General features: G+C 40.6%; 1 protein-coding gene across 5 annotated transcripts in view; it reads right to left on the reverse strand.

The window, feature by feature from the left end:
* CSMD1 (CUB and Sushi multiple domains 1) overlaps positions 1 to 25,031 on the reverse strand; it is a 2,016,488-nt gene that overhangs the window by 556,980 nt on the left and 1,434,477 nt on the right. For all 5 annotated transcript variants that reach the window (XM_058719853.1, XM_058719852.1, XM_058719850.1 and 2 more), the window contains one exon: positions 8,037 to 8,161. In XM_058719853.1, the coding sequence (XP_058575836.1) occupies positions 8,037 to 8,161 (125 nt within the window). The remainder of the gene's footprint in view (positions 1 to 8,036; positions 8,162 to 25,031) is intronic.

The raw sequence follows: 25,031 nt of genomic DNA on the forward strand, positions 1-25,031 counted from the left end.
AATAATGCTTAATAAGTGGTCTTTGGTAATAACCGTGACCTAACGTACAGCTAGTATTACCCGTGGCAGTATTCTAAACTTGTGAGCTCAAATTTTACTTACATGTTTTACGTTTTTAAAATTAAATAAGAATTCACAAAATGGTAGTTGAAAATGTATCAAAACGGAAAGTAGATAGGGAGAAAAAAACTGATTTTGAAAGCAAATATATGCCATTTATCTATTTAATCAATAAATATTAAGTACAAAACATATTCATTTCACATAATCTGTCTTATGTAATATGAAGTAATCATGTGTCTGTCTGTGTAAATTCAGTTCCAGGAATCTGTATTGTTCTATAGTAACTATTTAATTAATCACATTAATTGGAGAGGAATATTCTAGTTGACTACATTTAAATTAAGAGGCTACCTGGACTCACATCTGAAGAATGTTTCAAACAATTTAATAACATATTTGATAGTCTGTTTCTTGTACGTGTTTCGGAGAAAGCATTCTGATCCATCACAGCTTTCATGTTTCATCCAGATTGTCAACCAAAGTGGAAAAAAGTATGTTGTAGAGGTTAAGAGTCACTTTTCTTAATCGCAGCTGAGTTCCAAGACTAGTTAATGCAGTGACTGGACATCGAATCTTGATTTAACTCGTTTCACACCCTCCATTTGTTCAATGAGTATACTAATCATAACTTCATCTGTGATTGCCGTAAGGATTGAAGGAGGAGAGCAAGGAAGGCACTTAGCACGTCACAGACTATGTATAACAGAAATACACGAAGCACGCTTATCGTGACCTGGGCAAGGTGTTAGGCACGGATGCTTCTGCAGAGACAGAACAACACCAAGATCCTTGTCTTCCACGGGAAATTAACACATAAACACAGGCCACCTAATCTAACGTGTGGAGGACACAGAAGCTTTCTAGAAAGGTCTGAGCAAGGGTTCGAGGTGTATCATGAAAGGACTTCCTCGGGAAGATGGTGGTCATGGAAGGATTTTGGAAGAGATCGCAGTTGAACAAAGGTGAAGGTTGGACAGCCATGTGGACACCTGGGGGAAAGTGTCCCAGGTAGAAGGACAATACATGAGAGGAAGCTATGTCAGAAACGTCCGTATCATGTTCTAGGAACATGATTAGCACCAAATTAACATTAGCATTCAAGTCATTTTATGTCAACAGAATTTGAGAGTAATATAAAAATACAGTTTTATTATTTCCAATAACCTAATTAAAAAAGAGAGAAAAATGTATTTTTCACCCAAGTGGTCTTCAGCTAGGAAGTTTACAACTTTGGAATTCTAGAAGCAACAGGATAAATTTTTCCTAATTCACTGGAATTAAATTAAAAGTCATAAGTCTGTTATGTCTCTTTAAATCTAGAGATCACAGCTACCTGGTATAACAATCAGTATACAAAATATAATCTTAAAATTGACTTAAAATTTAATCCAGTAGAATAAAGAGTCCTCGGTCAGGTAAGTGGCCTTTTGACTACTATTTACAAGGTCATTTCTGCATGGACAGAAAATATGGGTATAAAGAATAAACTATAAAAAGTTCTTGGTAAATGACAACTTAATAAGTTGAAGGTAATTCTTAGCTAACCTAATCTAGAGTCCCAAGGTAAGAGCTTTATTCAATGACCCCTGGTGGCTCTAAATGGTTCCATGTAACCACAGTTACAAATGCAAATAATACTTCACTTTCCTTTTGTGCTCTTTCAACTCAGTGAGCAACTAAAAATATTAATTCCACAGATCAGAGTGCATTAACATTAAAGGAAGTTCTCTCTGCTAAGCCCCAGTAAATGTTGACAGAATGCAATGCCAGCTGAAACATTTTACTTAAAAACTAAAATTATGTCTTCTTCCTTAGTTTGTTTGTTTGCTTACTTTAAACATCTACTGCCAAAGATACTTTACATAGTTTTAAATAGTTCGTAAGATTTTACCCTGTGAAAAATCGTAATGGTTGTTTTCATATGAAGTAAGCATGAAGTGAATGAAGTAAGCATCATTTCAAACAAAATCACTTGCATAATCACCAAGCTGTGACGACCATTTGTCTACCTGGTAATAGGAGGAAAAGGTAATGTTCCCCCCATCCTCAAAGCTAATTAGCTAATGTAAGCACTGGCTAACGATACGAGTGTCCAGATGTGAAAGATCGTTTCTGACTCACTGCAATTTATCAAACACTTCCATCAGGTATTCCTTCTGTAGAGAAGGCACGATAATTACTTAAGAGTTAGAGACCCTTCATGAAGATGAGAACCTTGAGAACCAATCCTTAATTCACCGATCTGAAATCTCATAATGCGTGCAAAGCTCAGACCAGGGGCGGTTTACTGTGTTTGATAGACGGTTGAATTTAGAATATCCTGGCCGAGATGATCCATGTAAGAGCTCCTTTAAAGCCTCAGAATGAGTCAGGAAAACCCAAACCATGATGTTCTCTTCTTACATATTATTTATTATGGTGATCGTGCAGATGGGAAAATGAATTCAGAAAACTGCTCTAGGCGTTTGGGACCCATCAACAGCTAAGTACCAACAGTCCGTTTTGGGTAGCATTTGAAATACCATTAAGTTTCATGGTAACCATTCCCCCCTACATTTTAGATATCTCAAGCTATCTTTTTACAGAAATTGTCATAAAATCTCAACTTTATTATTATTTTTTTAAATCTCCACTTCATTTTTTTTTCAGCTCTTCTGCAATTGATGAACCTGTCAGGAGAAGCAGATAGAGGCACTATTTAAAGGAGGGAATGCTAATAGACTAAAAGACTCAGGGTTCCTAAATACTTCCAACCTGAGAAACTTACAACACTTTTTAAATGTTTATTTATTTTGAGAGAGAGAGTGCATGCATGTGAGAGAGAGCGTGAATCGGGGACAGGCAGACAGCAAGGGAGAGAGAATCTCAAGCAGGCTCTGCTCTGTCAGTGCAAAGCCTGACTCTCATGAACCATGATGTGACCTGAGCCGAGATCAAAAGTCAGATGCTTAACTGACTGAGCCACCAGGCACCCCAAAACATACAAATTAATGGAAGAAAGTATATTCTACAGCAAGGGATGCCACCTGGGACAGTGTATGACTCTGTGAACTCATTTCTTCCCTTCACATCTATGAGGGTGTTGACTGCACCCCACAGTTGGGAGAAAAGCTAGGCCCATGGCCGAGTGAAGTATCTAGACTTGAGATGTCCACACTGGGCACTGGCCACATGTGACTACTGAGCAGGTGAGACGCGGCTAGTCTGAGCTGAGATGTGCTGTAAGTATAAAATACACCTGAATTTCCAAGTCATAGTACAAAAAAAAAAAGAGAAAGAGAGAGAGAGAGAGAGAGAGAGAGAGAGAGAAGGTAAATAATCTTCTCATAATCTTTATATTGACTATATGTTAAGATGATAATATTCGGGGCAGTTGTATTAAATAAAATGTTATTAAATTTAATTCCACCTGTTTCACGGCTGCTTTTTTACTGGCTTTCAATCTGGCTACTAGATATCTTGAAGTACATACATGGCATATATTTCTAGTAGAGAGCACGGATAGAGAATTCCTCCAAACAATGTTCTATAGGACCAACCTACAGATGCACTAATGTGTTTGGCCCACAGCTGTGTGAGCCACTGACCAGGTCATGCTACCTGGGGACCGCTTGATGTTGTGCAAGACTGTTTTCTTCCAGACTAGAAGAATGGATGTACCTGCTGGCTTTGAGCAAAGAGGCTTTCCTCTTGTTAGAGGGGTATGTGGCTAGGAGGGGAGTACAGGGTCAAGAAGGAATGCACAGGTTCCTTACTTCACCATGATGCTCACAGATAAGCCGTTTCCAGTCCAGAAACTGGGATGTTCCTCTACACACAGTCCCACCTGTTTTCATCCTTATTGCTTACAGCTACAACTCGGCATTGTATGGAAATGCCAGAGGGTGTGAGAGAAGGCTGAATGATTGCCTCCTCATTTGCCCTCTCATTCACAGAAAGCTGCAGGTGACACAGAAAAGCAACATCAAAATGAAACAAAACGAAACAAAACAAAACAAGCAAACAAACACGTAAAAACCATGAACTTATGGGGCGCCTGGGTGGCGCAGTCGGTTAAGCGTCCGACTTCAGCCAGGTCACGATCTCGCGGTCCGTGAGTTCGAGCCCCGCGTCAGGCTCTGGGCTGATGGCTCGGAGCCTGGAGCCTGTTTCCGATTCTGTGTCTCCCTCTCTCTGACCCTCCCCCGTTCATGCTCTGTCTCTCTCTGTCCCAAAAATAAATAAAAAAAAAAAAAAAAAAAAAACCATGAACTTATGACACATATCTATTCAGTGACTCATTCTAACTCTCCCTCTTAAGGAAGAACACCCCCCTTGGGAGAGAACGCAGTTTCCCTGAATGACTATTTCCCCTTTCTTCCATGGAAATATAAATTTTTGCTACATATTTAGCTGCCTAAACTCAAAACTACGTTTCGAAGTCTCACAGCCAGGTGAGAACACTTGGCTGGGATTTGGCCAACGGGACAGAGCAGGAAGAAAGGCAGGTGATGCTTCCCGGGGAACCTTCCTCAGGTTACAGCTGCTTTGCCTCCCTCCACTGTTTCCTCTAACCCCCTGGATCTGGCTACCTGGGATTTGGATAGCGCCTGGAACCGTGAGGGGGAGGGCCCGACCACAGGGCTCACAGGGTGAGTCTTGAGGACATTTTCATCCCCAAAACAGAGCTGCCATACCGGTCCCACACTGCCCGACTCCTGATGTCTTCGTGAGACAGAAACCCATTTCCGTCTGGGTGAGGCTCCCCTGGGGTCTGGATGTTTGTCACCTGTTCTTTATCCCCTAATTCTAAATAGCAGATCTCAGATTCTCCTCTTTACAAGATTTCAGGCCTTTCTATTTAAATTGTTTCATGGTTTGCTACTCCAAAATATACTAAAATATAGTTTTCTTTAAAACGTAAGCTTTTTGGGATGCCTGGGTAGCTCAGTCGGTTAAGCGTCCAACTTCCACTCAGGTCATGATCTCACACTCCATGAACTCGAGCCCCGCGTCGGGCTCTGTGCTGACAGCTCGGAGCCTGGAGCCCGTTTCAGATTCTGTGTCTCCCTCTCTCCCTGCCCCTCCCCCATTCAGGCTCGGTCTCTCTCTCTCTCAAAAATAAACATTAAAAAAAATTTTAAACGTTAAGCTTTAAAAATATATTATTTGTTATAGTTCCCCGGACACAATGTGTCCTAGTTAAGGTCTACAGACTTGATCTATACATCCTTCACGGAAGTGTCTTCCTAAGAATCATTTCCAGTGGAGGCTCCTGTGTGGTTCAGTTTAAACATCAGACTTTTATAATTCAGCTCGGGTCATGATCTCAAGATTCGTGGTATCGAGCCCGGCCAGCGCGGAGCCTGCTTGAAATCCTCTCTCTCCGTCTGTCCCTTCCCTGCTGGCACTCTCTTGCTCTTTCTCAACATAAATAGATAAACATTAAGAAATGCTTAAGAATACATAATATAAAATAAAAAAGAATTACTCCCAGCGACGATAGCTCATTACTTCAGAAAGTTAAACCTAATTGGACAAGAACTACAGAATCACTCCCTGAAAACAAAGGGCTGTGTGGTTTAAGCCAACTGCCGGAATCACCAACTGGGAGGGAAGAGCAAGAGAGCTGATCACCCTTTGCTTCTGGGTATGAGAGAGGCGGGCATCAGAGGGGGAGGGGTCTCTCGCAAAGAACAAGTCAGGCGAACTATGTGCCAAACAGAGGTCCTGTGCAAGAGCCCTTCCCTGGTGCAACAGCGTTCAGTGAGGCACGAGAATCTGTGGGAACAGGGAGCTGGAAGGCTCCCCGTCCAATGACCTCAAAGTGTGAGTGCTCAGAGGTGGAAGATGGAGAAGGTACCTGACCCACAGCCTGGATGACAGATGAGCACCTCAGAGGCTGTGATACAAGTCAGGTTACAAGTGGGTGTCGGGAGCCTGAGAGAGTGTTTTGAGCTTAAGATGAGATTCAGGCCCCCCCCCCCCCCCCCGCAAAAAAAAAGTTATGGATTTAATGAGTCAAATCACCATCACTTGCCAGGGGCAGGCTTTTGCTATAATTCCTCGGAAAGCCTGCTGCTGTCTGTTAGGTATTAGATGTACGAAGTAGTCTATGACAAAGAGCAGGAGGGCAGAGAGTTTGCGTTTCCTTGACCAGAGATTGGGGCTTCTCCAAGAAGCGTGTCCGACTCAGAGGAAAGAACCCCTCTCTCTCCCAGGGTGCAGCTCGATGCCCCAGCACTCTACCGCCCACAGGTTCAAGTGCCTCGAATGGCTGCAGGCAAGGGTACAGTACAGGCCATCTTGCAAAGTTGGCGTTCTTAGATAAAGCTAGCAGTGTATTTGGTAACCAGTTCACGTCACAGGATGTCACTGGTGTTGCTTAAATTTAGAAAAGAAATGATGAGTCTCTTCACCTCAAAAAGGCTATAAGGAGGGATAAGATATTCTCTTGTATAAAACTTCCCTTTTTAAAAATTATCTTAATGTTTATTTAGTTGTGAGAGAAAGAGACAGAGCGTGAGCAGGGGAGGGGCAGAGAGAGGGGCAGGGGACACAGAATCCGAAGCAGGCTCCAGGCTCGGAGCCGACAGCACAGAGCCCGACACAGGGCTCAAACTGACAAATTGCGAGATCATGACATGAGCCAAAGTCAAAAGCTTAACTGACTGAGCCACCCAGGCGCCCCTAAAACTTCCCTTTTTATTCCTTGGTCAACTCTGCGCTTTTTTTCCCTTCTTTAAAATGTAGCAATTTGCATACATTAGTTTATGGCCAAAATACAAAAATCAAAACCAAAACAAAACCTTGGTTTCTCTTTGGAGTTTATTAATTTTCCATATTAAAACAACCCAAGCAATTTTCTGCTGATTTCGCTATGGATTGTAGAATTGTGGTAAGACTGTTCACATACTTCTTAGAAGTGACAAAATCTTGTTTTGACATCTTTGAAGAAGATAATGATGATGTGCAGCATTATGTTCTGCTATGGCACAGATTAGCTTAAGATAGTTCATCAGTGACAGATTAACCTGGGAGCACACTACTAAAGTCCCTTTACCACTGATACCAGAACCCAAGGATTCAACCTCACTGCCACTCAGCAGAGAATATTTTTAGATTTGCAGGGGTGCGCATAAAACTTGCAAAAGGATCTAGTTATGTAACCTATTTTCATAATATGCAAACTGTGTGTATATATATAGAGAGAAGTACCAGGTAACGCCGAGTACTATGCAAACTGTGTGTATAGATAGATGAGTACCTGGTCACACCAAGTAATATGCAAAGTGTGTGTGTATATATAGATGAGTACTGGGTAACACTGAATAATACACAAAATGCGTGTATATATATGCAGACGAGTACCGGGTAACAGCAAATAATATGCAAACTGTGTGTATACACAGAGGAGTACCAGGAAACACCAAGTAATATGCAAAGTGTGTGTATATATATGTAGACGAGTACTGGGTAACACCAAGTAATACACAAAACGTGTGTATATATAGATGAGTACTGGGTAACACTGAGCAATATGTAAACTGTGTATATATATGTAGATGAGTACCAGGTAACACCGAGTAATGTGCAAACTGTGTGTGTCTCTGTGTGTTTGTGTGTCTGTGTGTCTGTATCCATCTATATGCCTATCTATCTACATATATATATGGGGGGGGGGGGAGAGACAGAGAGAGAGGGAGGGAGGGAGAGGAGTATCAGGTAACACTGACTAAGTGCGTGTGTGTGTGCGTTGTGTGAGTGATCAGATTTGTTTCTGTTGTTCCGGAAATTTAAAAACTGCTAATATCTTGCAAATGTTTGCCGCCTCGCAAATTACAAATAAATATGACGCACTAGGAAAACATGCATCACCGTCTGCCTTGTCCTGCTTTGTCTGTATTCAGCGGACACAACGCTGCTCGAGACTTCACTTGTGTTCACGAAACATACCAGCGTGTGGGAAGACATCCCCGTCATGTGCTCCTTACCTCGGCAAATGGGCCGATGGTCGCTCCACGCAGCCAGTGTCTCCGTGACTCTCTGACAGGTTATACTCTTGGATCCCTGGAGCACATAATTATCCTCACAGGAGAACTGGACATTTGCACCAACCCTAAGCAGTTAAAAAAAAGAGAGAGAGAAAACAACCCAAATTATTCATGGAAGTCTTCTTCACAAAAATATCAGCACAGTGTTGTCAGCGTATTATGCCCTCCAAACAATATTACACTTCAAGCAATCCCTGAGAGATCATGCTTAGATAGAACCCTGTAATTTAGCACAGGACACACAGCACAAGACCTGGGGTCAAATTTCTGTTCTGCCAACTTCACAGCTAAATAAATATATGAACCTTAATTTCTCATCTCTAAAATGAACAGAGTAACAAAGGCGACCTGACTGCATGCTGTGGTGTAGGTGAGAAAATGTGTAAGAAAGAATTGTGTACTCCAAAAACAAAGTTGGAGTCATTCTTTGTGAATAAATACCCTGAAGAAACAAGGATTGGAAAAGTCCAGGTTAAGAAAACGTCTCAGTGTACAGAAAGACCAATGCTACGTGGTGCCACTTATGAGGTTCTAAAAATACTCAAGGACAGGAACGATGTTACTAAGGGCTTGGGCAAGAGGAATGGGCTGCTATTAATCAACCGGCATCAAGGTTTATTTAATTAAGTAAGATGAATATACAACATTGATCATATAGTCGACAGTAATGTGTACTTATAACTGGCTAAGAGGACGGACCTCATGATGAGTGTTTTTATTACAATAAAATAAAATAATAAAAATAAAACAAAACAAAACAAAATAAAATAACATAACATAAAACAAAACAAAAAACAAAACAAAATAAAACGAAAATTCTCCCAATGAAAGGGAGGGAGAGAAAAATGTCTCAGTAAAGAATCTATGTTACTATCACAAACATTAATTATATTCAGAAAGCCAGTGATATGATATTTCAGAAATACACCTTACAGGAGAAAGAAAACCACTTGTTTTAGAAAAAAGCAATCCATCCAGCCTAAAGTTGGACAACAAATTGTTTGGGCTTCAGAGCTGCATCTGAAAACAGGAAGTTCTAAGGTCCTAAGCGTAACAAAATGTTGCACAGCAACCATTCAACAGGTGCATAACAAAACGTGCCAGGCACACACTGAGTCTGAACACACCAATGGATTCTGTCCTCTAAGCCTGCTGTCTGGAAGGGAGCTGAGCATAGTATCGTTTTAGAATCCCACACGCCTCCTGCTTCAAGAGGAGTGTCTACGTATGTTTTCCACTTGACAGACTCTGAGCTTGATGCTGACAAAAATGAGAATGCAAGGGGGTCCCTGGGGAAAAAAGATGAAAGTCTCCCATGTGCACGGATACCGTTAATAACAGATGAGAGACAGAGAAGGAAAATAAACACACATTCTGTTCCTGCTTATTGAAAACTCTCATCTACAGTCTCAGAGTGCATATTACTCAACTGGTATCACACAAGCACCTCCCACACTTCTGTAAAGCACTCTGGGGATGGTCACCGATACCTGCAGAAATCATCAACTCAGGGTCAAACCAACTGAAAAATTCTGGATTTAGCAAAATTTAGCATGTTTCTTTTCTAAAGAGGACTCTCAGTTGGCTACAATTTAATATGCAAAAAATGTATTTTGTTTACGTAAGAGAAATGTAAAGTATAAAGATCTTCAAATTTATATATTTCCAGGAAGCCCCTTTTCACCAGTATCCATGGCAACTAAAACTCCCTGGAATTAATTTTGAGAAACACTGTATCATAGGTACATAACTTGTATTACTTTTGAAAGTAAAAAGTGTAAAAACCAAAATATACACATAATTCTAATTTTCATGGTCAGTCGTAACAGCTATACATTTAAAACATGTATATGTAAACATGTTATTTAAAACAGCTATACATTTTGGAGCCATCCGTCCATAATTTCTGCTCATTGGTCTTTGTTTAAACCTCTGGAGCCACACTGAATAAACAAAATATATCTAAAAATTTTGTTCTGTAAGCAACTATATTTCTCTGTTCAGTTCCATCTTCAGTTCCTTCTGTTTACATAAATCTCATTTTTCGTGTATTTTACCATTCTTTCAATACATACTAATTGAACATCTACTATGTGCCACTCCACTGTAGGTATCAAGATGCAAAAATTACTAAGAGTTAAAAGTTGAGAAGATCCCCGTCTCATGGAAGTAACAGTCTAGTTAAGGGAAGAAAATACAAATAAGAAATTAACCCAGAAGAATATAAAAGAGTATCATAAGTGCTATGGAGAAAATCAGTCAAATGTTATGATATGACTAACAACACATTAGGGGGAGTTGCGATTTGAGAGTATATCAACATTTTTTTTTTTTTTTTTTTTTTTTTTTACAATCCTGGTAAACTAAAGTGCTAATGGCTTCTACATTATCACAGGTGTGGTCAAGCATAAAGGAAGGAAAGTGGCATTACTGCTTCCTTTGGCCACCACTGTATTTCAACTACAGCAGCCAACTGTTCATTAGTTATGGCAGACGGCATCCCGCTCCATCGAAACCTGCACTGTTCATGGATGCTTTCTCAGACCTCCAATCATTGTTCCTCTGGTAATCTTAGGAGTCTGTGTTTTGTTTGGACATCAAGAACCTTAGTTGGGGCGCCTGGGTCACTCAGTCGGCTGGGCGTCTGACTTCGGCTCAGGTCATGATCTCACAGTCCGTGAGTTCGAGGCCCGCGTCGGGCTCCGTGCTGTCAGTTGGAAGCCTGAAGCCTGCTTCTGATTCTGTCTTCCTCTTTCTCTGCCCCTCCCCAACTCACACTATGTCTCTCTCTCTCTAGCAAAAAATGAATAAACGTTAAAAAAAAATTTTAAAAAAAGAACCTCAGTAATATCAGTGATCTGGCACTATAACATATATTCATCATCCAAAATATGCGCAGAGTTGGTTTTTAGAAGCCAAGAAAGTGTCCAACAATAGAACCAGGGTTGACTAAATTATTCCAGATGTATATGAAAAACTCCAATGTCGCACAATAAAGGTGAGCATAAACCCATAGCGATATAGAGAAAAGCCTGATGCAAAACTGTATGGACTCCGGATAATAATAATATGTATATCAATACCCATCTATCAGGAAAAATAGGCAAAAACTAGTTTTTGAGTGGTGACATCATCATGAGTACACTTCTGTTTCTATATTCCAATAATTGCATTACCTTTGGTTTTAATAATCTATAATGTAAGCTTTAAACAATCTTTTAAAATCCTGTTAGTAAAAACCTTAGTTTGACTGCCAGCTGGAAAACAGAGCCACCGCTGGGTGAACTTAGTCCCAAGAACTGAAATGAGGTAAACTCTCTGCATATGATGGATCTGATTGAGATTGAACAAAATAAAAGCAAACAACGATAACCCAATTTCCCACCTATTTCAACCTTTTCCTTTGTTTTTATCTCACACATGAATCAGTTCAACTTAAAATCCATGCATACTTTCAATTGCTAATATATAATACACTAAGTTTTCATATGATTTATGATTTGATCATAATTACTATGTCTGCAATTATCTATGTAAGATTAGGAAACCAGTTTGTTTTTCTGGACAAGACTTTTAGAAGAAAATTCTAGAAAATAACAGTTATTAATACCTTCCCATTGACAAGCAAATTTAAAACATTTTGATTAAATATGTTCTACAATTTTGGCAATTGCTAGTAGTTGGAAACTGTAAGAAATAACAGAAAACTGGTTTCGTGTGAGATCAAGATATGTTGTATATAGATAATAAATACCTAACTGGTAAAGTTTAAGTTAAATTTTATGCTACAGTTCAAGTGGCCTAATTTTGTGTTTTAAATAGAACAGGGGAAAATAAATGTTTCACATCTTCGACGACTAGCTTTTCTGAAAACCTCATCCCTTGACTTTTTGAATTCAAACGACATTCCATCTGCCACCATCTCCTTGACTTTACCTACCACAATTTGAAGAGTCTTTTGAGGTGAATGAGCTATTTCTAAATGTGGCTTAGTTTTATTTTAAGTTTATTTATTTTTGAAAGAGAGAGAACACAGGCAGTGAGGGGGGTGGGCAGAGAGAGAAGGAGACAGAATCTGAAGCAGGCCCTAGGCTCTGAGCTATCCGCACAGAGCCCAACACGGGGCTCGAACTCACGGACTGTGAGATCATGACCTGAGCCGAAGTTGTACATTTAACCGACTGAGCCACCGAGGTGCCCCAAAATATGGCTTAGTTTTAACATGAACTATTGCTAAATTTCGTTTTCCTAAATAATGGCTCTTTACAAATTTACTTAAAATTGGTGCCATAAGTATTTCTGATTTTTAAAAAATCTGAAAAAAAAAACAAAACACCTGAAGTGACTTAAATATTAAACCAGAATCCAAAATAAGATACGAGTTGATTTAGCTGTGATGTCTAACTATCCATTAATTACCAGGGATATAACAGCCTGGACCATCAAGATAGAAATATCTCCAATCTTTCCTCAACCCATACTGGTGGACATCTATTGAATGTACTAAAAAAATCAACTTCTCCATTTAGAGTTTTCTAAATCAATATACAGATCAAAATGGATAGAAATAGAAAGATAGGTAGGTAGGCAGACAGATATCGGACTCTTTGTTTAAAAATACATGCAGTTCAAGCATTACACTTAAAAAGTCATAAATACTTTAGGCACCAAAAGTGGGCATTAAAACATTTTGCATCTCTAGGAAAAAAAAAAGATAATTATATAATACTGCTTTCACTCTTAAGCAACAGAAAACACAAAAGTTACAGCAAAAAAAATCTTCTTTAGAACTAGGTTCAAGCTAGGATTTGACATATTTGTCCTCGTAAAATGAACCGGGGTGACACCGGGAAATTTTGCTTCACTGAACTATTTGCTTACAAAGAAGCAGCACCATGGGGCATGACGATACGTAAAGTGATAAAGGAGGTGTGTGCGTGTTTGCACATGTGTCCATGACTATGCAAACCTGTGAGTTTCCTCCCACATCTTACTTACACCCCAAAGTCCTGAGTATTAACATATCACAGGTGCAGTCCAGACGTAAGTCACGAAATACAATAAAAGGAGGTGTGATGGTGCGTTTTCCCTGCTCCTCAAACCCAACTGTAAACGATGAAAACTAAGCAAAACAGAGCTCCAAGGCGAGGCAGTGAAGGAGAATGAGGCGAGCTGTGTTGGCTGTGCACGTGGAGGGCCCTGCTCTCCCACCAGGCCCTGGGCCAGGAAGCCAGTGGGGGGTGAGAAGGTGGGACAGTACAGGACGCTTCCAGGGTTGCGTGAGGAGATCCCAGGGTGATACGGGACTTGTTCTCGTTTTCCAGCTGTGATCCCATAAAGAATTCCATCTTATGGTACAGCCCCTCCGATTAAAACTATGGCAGCATGGCTAACTTCAGACTGAGGGTGGGGCTCCCGCGACGATGTAGCAGGGGCACCCCCAAGTGCTCACACCCTCACACGCCAGATGCGGCTGACGGTCGGGGAGGCCACAGATCTGGAGGTCATTTCTCAGCCAGGATGAGGACGTGCGCCCTGCGAGAGCCGGAGGGGTGATCATGGTGGGAAGCCGCATGGCACAGATGAGGAGGGAAAGTCAGGTCTCTTCCCCACCATCGCCTGGACAGCCTTTCCTTAAGCCCCGTCATTTAACACCATAAAGACGGGTAGAAGGGAGGAAGTAACTGACTTTGAACCTAACAGGTTGACATATCACTGATCTTAACTTTAAGGGTGAATACATAAAATTTTCTGATTCACACACAACAGGGATCTGGGGGGGGGGGGGAGGGCGGGGAAGTAATTACAGTATAAATAAAATTACATCTTGTGCATCTGAAACCATGGGCTTGGAATTCAACCTCATAAACACGTTTTAGTTAACTTTGCAAAAAACACAATAATTCTTATCACGTGCAGGTCTCTCCGGGTTCCCCCCATCTCATCTTTCATTCTGCTCTCTCTTCCCCTTTCTCCTTACTGTTTTCTTTGACCATTAAAAATAACTGTTTGCCTCCCAAAATAGAATTTGTTCTTCCAGTGCTTCCTGGAGGAAAATGCTAAAAAGTTTACTTATGTTAAAATGAAATTGAAGGTATTTTCCTACCTTTACAAAGATGAGAAATGATACTTGATACATGGAAAGAAATTAGAGGAAAATTGTCAGGAGCAATTCTAATGTCCTTCAACACCTGGAGAATATTTAAACTCAAGTTCCAACCCTATGCAGAAAATCTCCCCGGTGCCTTAAACAGTGCCTGACACATCGTAGGCACTCGACAAGTACATGTTGACCGACTAAATCAAGAAGTCATTTTCCTGAGGCTATATATGTAAATTTATAAGTAAAATAGGACTGAGAAATAGTGCCAGCAAAGAAATGTATCTGGTCTTCACCCTTCTGGATTGGCCTTTATTATGCCTTGCCTACGTTGGTTCAACAATTGCTGAGTCAACCTTTTGTGCCCCGGGCGCCACGCACGTAAGGATGTAATGATGTGCTATTGTGGGCAAGAGACACCTCATCAAACAATTATTGAGAAATGAGTTAAATAAATCTACACTACTGTGGGAAAACAACACATTTTGCCTTTAGTGGAAACGTTACTGCCAGAAAGAGAAAGATCTACAGAATTAATTAATTAATTACTTTATTTATTTTCGAATGAGTATATGTGTCCTAAATTGAACCCTCCGTACATTCATAGAAGGCCCTGCTGGTTTTAAAGTTGATGGTCTGTCCTGGGAATTGCAAACAGCCAGGTTTGTCCACAGTGGTATTTTCCAATTGCCATCCCAAAGGCCACGGAAGGGGTCACATTCCCTCCTGGCCCCGAATATTTCCTCCATAGACACACGAATTTGCTTTCATGTCCTTCACCCCTTCTGCTTTCTCTCTCTCTGATAAAGAACTTAGTTCTTTCACTGCTCCCTTGTATGTTTCATTTGAGAAACATTAGCCAAAAGCACACAAATCCAGAAGAAGTAAGGCTGGGCAATCGGGCCACCCAGAGAAGGCAGGGACCGAGAGCAGCACTTCCCGGGGGAGTGTTTTCACTAACCCTCTAATCAGACCCTAGCATGGTATATGGAGCTTATACTACCCCTGAAATAAATAGCTGTGGAATGATAGACCAGGAGACAGAGATGTGAGTTCTGATCATCTCACAGGTGTCCATCAAGCCAATGCATCTGAAGGCTGTAGGGGGTCCTGCTGAGGCTTTCCTCAGCAGCATAAGGAAGAAATCCCCCTCGGCTTCCAACTTGCAGGTACATCTTCGTGATCATTTGCCTCTATTTCAAAATAAGTTGTCTTAGATAAGCTCATGGATTCTCCAGTAGATGAATCCTTCCTCCAGTCAGAATGGTCCTTTCATACCTAACTGGATGCTCCCATCAACTGAAAGATGTGGCCCTCATACAGGACACCGAGGGCCTACCAGGGCAAACCATGCGAACTAAGCCAGCCACTTGTGCCTAAGACACCAGCAAAGTGCAGTTTGCACAGTGACCCAGACAATGCCATCATCAGAGAGACAAATGCACAGACGCTGTGAATATCAGAATGCCTTTTACTACTCTTTTGATTTTCACACATAATGTGTCATTTCTGGGTCATTTTTTTCTTTTTATAGAGACAGTTTTTAGACTCATCTTCTCAAACCTTAAGGCAATTTAGCACTACTAAAAATGCATTACAGAGTAGATGGATCTCTCTAGCCTGAGGAAAGAACAGAAACTAATATTTTGTATCATTTTTAGAGGCTGTATGTTAACAGCAGTGCAACAAAGACCCCTAACAACGATCAGCATAGAAGGCACTTCGAGGGGGTAAGCGATAATAATGCTGTGACACAGGCTTCAAATGACCAGCAGTCTTCACACTGTGACTAGCTTTCAGAGGCACAGCATTTAGAAACACATGTGAATTCTCCCATGAGGAAATTTAATCTAAATCTTCCGAGTATGTTGTAAGTTCGTGGGGATCTGCCGTTCGCCCTTTGTCTCACCTGACAAAGTAGAAGCATTAAATCCTCCTTTTCACCACCCACCCAGCTGTTTGCTCAGCGGCAGGAGGTCCTCTCCACTCTCACGAGCAAACATCCTTCATTAACCCTCCTCTTGTGATCTTGGGGTAACAAGCTTGATAACACCTAGAAATTCCAGGAAGCTCAGTGGTACCTGTATATTTACTTCTACACTTGCGTTTGCCCCTAGTTCCTGGTTTCCATTAGCACTGGAATTCCTGCTCACAGGTCTTGCTTCTTTATTATGTTTCCCCAGAACATGATTCAATGGAGGCCACGACTGGGCGATATTTTTGCAGTGGGGAATCAAGTCGGCAACCTGGCTTTTGCAGACATACAGATGTTGTTGAAGAAAAGCTACTGGGAGAGCCTCCTAATAATGAGTTTTCCTCCCGCTTTTTCACACAATCTTTGTGAAAGTACAAGTCCTTTTGACTGGTTATGCCCACATGCACCAGGTAGTCCCGTGGTTGTTGACCTTGTTAGCCCAATGAAACCACATGGGCACTTATAACAATCCTCGTATTGAGGCGTCTACAGTGATCCAATTCACAACACTGAAAGTGGTTTCCAGGACATGGGGGCAGTGGGGGATGAGAAGGTACTTGTTCGTTTTGGAAGACGGACTAGTTCTGGAGATGGACGGTGGTGATGCGTGAACGATGACGTGAATGTGCTTAACGTCACTGGACTGCGCAATTAGAAATGGTTAAGATGGTGAACCATATGCTATAGGTATTTTACCACAATTAAAGAGTTAAAAGGAAATCCTAATGCCCAGGCCATATTGCTGACCAGTTGAATCGGAACCACCGGGGGCAGTTAGAGCACGCCTGAGGATAGCAGCTCTCTCCCTACTGGAGATCAATGGATGCTAACTCGCCTTCCATTCTTTCCATGGAGGCATCTCTGGTGGAGGTATATTGGGCAAGGATGCGAGTGGTCGGAGATCCTGAAGAGTTTTTAAAAGAAACTGCAAACACTGGAGACCAGGAGAATGGCCCCAAATAAATGCACTGGTGTAAGTACATAGTGTTCACTGCGTCAATATTGTCCTTGAACTTGGCAACTCCTTCGCGTATCAGTGCTGATGATCTCACATGCCTCCATCAGCCTTGAGGTTGTTGGTACTTCTGAGTAACACCACAGAAGTTTTGTAGAATCGCATTCTAGAAGAGACCGTGGCAAAACTAAGAGACACAGAGCTTTGCGGCTCCAACAGACTTCGGAAATCCTCAAGTCTTCTATTGCCACGCTCTCTTTTACAGATGGGGAAACCGATAAACAGAAGAAATGAACTGTATCATAGAAGGTCATTTTAGACAGCACTAGTATTCAGATTGTCCTTAAAAATCCGTTTTTGTGCGTCAGGATACAATGGGCTAATACATGCTTCAGCTATCTTCTGCATTTGGAAAGTAACAAATTGAGGTATGCCTAAATAACCGTGATCTGTTGCCCCAGAAAACTACCGAAATGCATATTAATATTTTGATGAAAAAAAGTATTATTACAGATATTGGAAAGGCTGTGGAAGAAAGAGGGAGAATGCTCCATGAGTTGTACTTGGTGGGTTCTTTATTGGAAGCGGTTTCAGCCAGATAAATGAGACCTGGAGCATTCACGGAGCACCCTTTTTCAGAGGCACATAATGGTCTCAAATAGTGTGGGCAGGAAAATACGGTTGTGCTATTTCTTTAAGTAGTTTTTGAAATATGGCCAATGCTCTTTGAAAGAAGAATCATCATTGGCAAATGTCATTCATAGACTATAGTTTCTTAGTAACAGTGAATCGTATACAGACAGTGAGATGCCTACATTCGGCAAATAGCATAGAAATCAGTGATGTCCCTCCAGTATTTTTCAAATTTTAAAAATGCTTTGGAGCACAACAGGCGATTTTGGTGCTACATATTCCAATACAGGATGCTGTTCACTGATACAGAGAACTAGAAGGAATACTCAGTCCCAGACTCTCTTCCTTCATTTGGTTTTCCAAGTTCAAGAGAATAGTAAAGAAATCATTACCAGATCTAAACAATGCTCTGATAATTAAGATAATGCTCAGTTTTCAAAAAATAAAAGATAATTCTATCACTGTCCCTTTAAGGATAGTGAGTACAACTGGGTTATGTCATAAGGATGGGAAACTTTTTCAGCAAGAAACTTAGTTTATGTTTTTATATTTTCTTTTACCTTCCATTATAGTTTCTAAAGTTTGCTTATTGGCAAAATCCTAAACATGGATTTAATTCTAAATTAAAAAATTTTACAGTGATTAACTTGATAATCTCAATAATAATGATTATACTTATATTTTCTTCTTGTTATTAAGATTAGCAACAGTGTACATAAACTATCCAGCAAATGCAGGCACTCACTGTTTAACACAGACCCTAGAGGAAATAAAAATTAGCTATCTTCTTTGGAATAGTTCTATTCCTGAAAATCTACCTTTCAATCGAAATTCTGCATGCTGAATCAACATTCACCATTGCCTTAACAATGTGTAAATATGAGCATCTCTTTAGTATAAAAGGTATACACGAAAGCTCTAACAAGTATTTCCGAGCACTTGCCGTGACCCAAAGCCTGTGCTAGGCTCTGGGAATACTACAATAATGAAAAAAACCAAGTCCATTCTCAGAGCTTACATTCTTGGTGGGGGAGAGACAATGAACATGCATTATATGTGCTAAAAATAAACCGTAAACAGACCCACATGTAATTGTGGGTGTTGGTCAGTGCTACAAAGTTAAAGTAAAAACCAAAGAAAGCACAGAGAGAGCAGGGTGTGAATGAAAAGGTCCATTTCAGGGAATGTGGTCAGAAAGGGCCACAGGATTTGCGGAAAGCGTAGGATGGGTAAGATCCGGGTCATCTATGTCCACTGTGTAATCAAGTATCTCTGAACAACGTAGGGAAGATAGATGATACCAACGTGTCATGGAAAACATACAACAGAAACAAAAAAGAGCTGACGGGGAGAACTGTCACTGCACAGGACACCAAAATACTGCTTTATACATCACTTCAAAGTAGAATTAAATTTCCCACCATAGCAAGTGAAAGAAAAATAGGAAGCAACAGAAGAACTCCAACAAAGCAAGAAAACAGGCGACTGTACAAGATGGAGGTAACCAAAGTTCCCAGACAGCCTCCACACTATTCTCTCTGTCCACGGCAAGATGTCAATTCACTAATACCCTTGACCACCACCACAGTAACACCTGCAGTGGCTGACAATTTGCCTGGTTTTCCCTCGTTCCTCCGTCATTTAAACAATGGCCTAGGGGCTGGGGCACCTGGGTGACGCGGTTGGTTGAGCATTCAACTTTGGCTCAGGGCATGATCTCACGGTTCGTGGGTTCCAGACCCACGTTGGGCTTTGTGCTGGCAACGTGCAGCCTGCTTGGGATTCTCTGTCTCCCTCTCTCCATTGCTCCTGTACTCTCTCACAAAAATAAATAAACATTTTTTTAAATGCCCTAGGGGCACCTGGGTGGCTCAGTCACTTGAGCGTCTGACTCTTGACTTCTGCTCAGGTCATGATTTCACGGTCGTGGGATCGAGCCCCGCATAGAGCTCTGTGCTGGGCATGGAGGCTGCTTGGGATTCTCTTTCTTCCTCCCTCTGCCCCTCCCCCTACTCAAACATGATTGAAAAATGACTCAATGAAAGGACATGTATGGGGGGAGGGGGAAACAGGTGATGGGGGTTAAGGAGTGCAGTTATGATGAGCACCAGGTGATGGACGGAATTACTGAATCATCTGCCCAGGTCAAGATTTCATGGGCCATGAGTTTGAGCCCTACTTCGGGCTCCACGCTGAGTTTACTTTTCCCCTTCTTTTCTTTCTCTCTCCCTCCCTCTCTGCCCCTCCCGTGCTTATGATCTCTCTCTCTCTCTCTCTCTCTCTCTCAAAATAAATATATACACTTTATATAAAAAAAGAACTGTTGAATTACTGCATTGTTGCACACCTGAAACTAATATAACACTGTATGCCAATTATACTGTAATTAAAATTAATAAAATTAATAAAAACTGAGTCCATGAGAGAACTTAATCAATAGCAATTCTTGAGGAAAAGAATGCCAAATTTGTTTCTTGGTTTATATCCTGGTCATGCAATTCTTTGTATTTTCATGTAACAAAAGGCAGGTGGCTCTGATGTCACTGAAACTGACCTACAGTAGGGAAGTACTAAAGCTATAAAGAGAATTACTAGTGGAAAGAACACCAAAAAGAGAGGAGGGAGAGCAGCTGGGTGGCTCAGTCAGTTAAGCATCTGATTTCGGCTCAGGTCATGATCTCACGGTTCGTGAGTTCGAGCCCCACGTTGGGCTCTGTGCTGACAGTTCAGAGCCTGGAGCCTGTTTTGGACTCTGTGTCTCCCTCTGTCTCTGCCCCTCCCCCACTCATGCTCTGTCTCTCTCTCAGAAATAAACATTTAAAAAATTTTTAAAAAACCCTTTAAAAAAAGAGAGAGAATTACTGATGTGTTACAAGAAAAGGAAGAGGGGCTGAATGTGGAAGGTACTAGAAATAAACAGCAGTTTATCAAGAGACTTAGGTAATGGATTTTGTTCCGCTTCTCATCGATTATGTAATTTTCTTTTATGCACCCCGGTTTCTCCTTTCACTGGGTGACACATAATTCCACTTGACGCCCCTTGACTCCACAGAGTGTCTAAACGTGAGATCTGTTGAGAAATGGGCGACGACGTAAGAGCAGATGGTGTTAACTTGAACAGTGCTCCATAATCACCAACCATACAAATGAAGTGTTTACTTTTAAGTCACAACCATCACTCTTCCAATACCCAAATTCCCTTTGTGAGCACAGGTCATGTTTTAATCAAAGTCTGACCAACGGTGGCTAACTTGGTGGGTTTGCAGGGTACGAATTAGGCTATGACTGCATACCCCTAGGGACGTCTTGTTAGCATCACCTTATTCCAATTCAATATAAAAACGTATCTCCCATATGTGGGGCACAGTAATAAATAAAATCAATAAATTCTGTGCTGTCCTCTTTCCTTTAGGGCCTCATAATCCAACATGATGGGAGCATACATTTAATGTGACAGAAACATAAATATGCGACACGAAAAACTCTGCTGAAGAAGTTGAAACAATGGGTTGAAGCGAAGTGAGAGCAAAGACCCCTTATCCTACAAATAGAAGACAACTGTGCGGTTGGGCAAAGGCAGAGATGACTGAAAAATACCCTGTCCTACAAAGAATGAATCCTCGGGAGAACCATGGGGCATGTCAGTGTCCCCCAGTTCTGCGTCTTCAAGCTCCTTGAGTTTCTTTATTAGCCTGCTCTAATCTGCCTGTGAGACGTCTGTCACCTGAGGAAAGTTTTCACCGTGGCTTAGGTGTGGTAGCAGGGAAAACCATATTTGGTTAAGAATAGGGCTAAGAATTGCAGGGTAGCAGTGGCCATGCTGGAGAGGAGGGACTTTTAGGATGGGTACTACAGGTTGCATAAATTTAGGATCTTTATCAAATGGGTTTCTGCCACGGAGGTGAGTTACAGTCACACTTACGGAAGAAAAGGAAGGAGAGCCACGGAAGAGAATGGAAGCCCATGTTTTATGGAAATCCGGGGGTCCCTACATGCAATGTCAGCATCTATTACATGCGATTAAAAATTTTATAAAGAATAGATCTGAGGGTTGGAAATAATACACACAAAAAACCTATACTATAACATGGAGCAACAATATAAAGTATAATATTTATATTTATTTTGTGTATAATGTTTATACGACTGACACAGAACGTATAACATGTGGCTATATAATATTTGCATATAAAACACAATATTTACACAATGTTTATAAAGAACCTATTAACCCAGCAGTGTGTAGCATGTGTGGTTAGTCTAAGTGGATCCTTTATGCAAAATTACAACATGACACTCACTCTTATCAGTTAGAACACAGATTCCCTTGTGCTGAGTGTAGGGTAACCCCATGTTAAGGTGTAAGGCTTGGAATGGTGAGCTCAAGGTTAGGTGTGAACCACATCTTGACTCCTCATATGGCTAACTAGTGGTGTCCACACCCCGCACACCCCTATCCGGCGGTCCTGCATGACAGGTGTGAAGATATTTAGTCAATGTGATTTTCCTCATTACAGATCTTTGGGACCAAGAGAGGCTTTGGAGTCAAGAAGATCTGGTTTCCAGTCCCAGCTATGACCATGACTAGTTATAGCATCGTGGCATGTTAACATTCTGAATTTCAATAGCCATATTTGCAAAAGTTGGGATAACGGTATCTGTCTGCACCTACAGTATCTATCCTACCAGCATAGGAAATAGATGTCCGTATCCGTCCACAAACTCTCCAACCCTACTCCAGCTCCATCCTTTACAAACTGATATATGAATTTTCTATCAATCTACTCATAAATATTCCGTTCTAATGAATTCACTTTGTCTCTTAGAGAGTGGTCAAGGGTGGAAAAAAAATCAGAAAATTGTCCCCCAAATAGTTTGAATTCAAATAAGGAAAGTTCAAATTTTAGGCTTCAATTATTTATAATTCTTTATATATAATACTGGAGTTAATATTTAGATTGTCTATGGAAAAAAAAGATTTCCATAGAAACAAAAATAATAGTATAAATAAAATCAGATGAGGAGTATTTTACCAACCTAATATAGTGAACATTTTTTAAACAGAAAAAGCCCCAAATTATATATAATTACAGTGGTAACTACAAATGAATTCATCCACTCATCTTGACAATGTTGGTCATTAGATTGGATTATATGTTAGTCATTAGTTTTGATTACATGAATTTAGAAAGAACTGAATTGCTTTTCATTAAAAACAGTCTCCAAAAGAATTTAAACAATCAAGAACAGCCTCCTTCTTTTTAAAACACCAGCATTTATAGTCAGCTTATTATATGCTGAGCCTAGGACATATCACCTCACTTAATGGTCATGAGGTATGTTTACATGGCCATGGTCTTACAGCCTGCATATGAACACACATGGATTCTACCGTCGCCTGGGTGGAGGCAGTCGATGAAATAAAGACTTGGTACATCGGATGCCCAGGGTCACTACACAGTCCTAAACCACCAGTAGGGATGGCAATGACTTTTAATTTAGTTACAACGCAGCAAATAACTGAATAGCATGTTTCTTTGTTCATATATCCTTCCTCCACATGACTCTAACAATTATTTTTAGGCTGAATTGACTCAACTTCCATATGTAGTGTACCTCGTTTCAAGGTGTGGCCCACAGATCCCTCAGGTGGGTAGTGAGACCTTTTCAGAGGGTACGATATTTTTATATTAGACTGTTTTTATAATAATACTAAAAGATGTATGCTTTTTCCCCATGGGTTGCTATGTCCACTGATGGTAAAAGGGCAATGGTGAGCAAACCCAATAGTGACCTAACACAAATGGAAGCCATAGCATCAGGCACGAGACTGAGAAGACTGAGGAGGAGGAGGAGGAGGAGGAGGAGGAGGAGGAGGAGCAGGAGGAGGGGAGGAAAAGGAAGGCCAGCATCACTTAAGAAAGTCCTTGATGAAGCAGGAAAAATGATTACTTTTGATAAATCTTGATCACTGAATACCTATGCATCTGTGGTACATACTGACGCCTTACATGATCTCAAGGAAAAACTCGTTGAAATTGTTTGAATTGTGAGCTGAATCAACTGCTTTATTTTCATGAAACTTATTTGAAAAAATAACTAATAAGCTATTATTGATAGCATTTGAGTATTCGTCAAACATGTTATTTACAGCTCCTTTTTTAAAATTTAAATTCAATTTAGTTAATGTAGAGTGTAGTGCTGGTTTCAGGAGTAGAATTTAGTGATTCATCACTTACATACAATACCCAGTGCTCATCCTGACAAATGCCCTCCTTACGGCCCATCACCCATTTAGCCCATCCCCCAGATGCAAACTGGTGCAGCCACTCTGGAAAATGGTATGGAGGTTCCTCAAAAAGTTAAAGATAGAACTATCCTTTGAACCATCGATTGCATTACTAGGTATTTATTCAAAGGATACAAACATGCTGATTCAAAGGGGCACATGGACCCCAATGTTTACAGCAGCATTATCAAGAATAGCCAAACTACAGAGCCCAAGTGTCCATCGACTGAGGAGTGGATACAGAAGTAGTGTGTGTGTGTGTGTGTGTGTGTGTGTGTGTGTGTGTATACATATATACATGTACATGTACATATACATGCCCTGATAAATGGTATTTTCTTAAATGTTGGCTGCAACTTGGAATATGGAATCATAACAATAAACATTTAATACGTCTTTATCTTAAAAGCCATTGATCTAGCTATCAGAGGGAGGGAGGGAGACACAGAATCTGAAGAGGGAGAGAGGGAGACACAGAATCCAAAGCATGTATATACACGTGTCCACACACACACACACACACACACACACTGGAATATTCCTCAGTGATCAAAAAGAATGAAATCTTGGTATTTGCAACTACATGGATGGAACTAGAGCATATTATGCTAAGTGAATCAGTCAGAGAAAGACAAATATGATTTCACTCACATGTGTATTTTAAGAGACAAAACAGATGAACATAGGGAAATGAAAGGAAAAATAAAATAACATAAAAACAGAGAAGGAGGCTAACCCATAAGAGACACTTCAATATACAGAACAAACTGAGGGCTACTGAATGAGCCTTTTATTTAAGAAAAATAATTTACAAAATTTGTCACCAATGATAAAATTCAAGTGGTCTAATAGAAATTAGAAATTCTGAAAATTTGTATGTGCCATCATGACCTTGACAGCTTCCCAATGCTTAAATATTTTTCCAATAAGATATAGAGAGATATTAAAATATGCAATGTTTTTGACATTGTGTAGTGAAATGT

This window comes from Neofelis nebulosa, chromosome 3 (assembly GCF_028018385.1).
Source record: "Neofelis nebulosa isolate mNeoNeb1 chromosome 3, mNeoNeb1.pri, whole genome shotgun sequence".
NCBI lineage: Eukaryota > Metazoa > Chordata > Mammalia > Carnivora > Felidae > Neofelis > Neofelis nebulosa.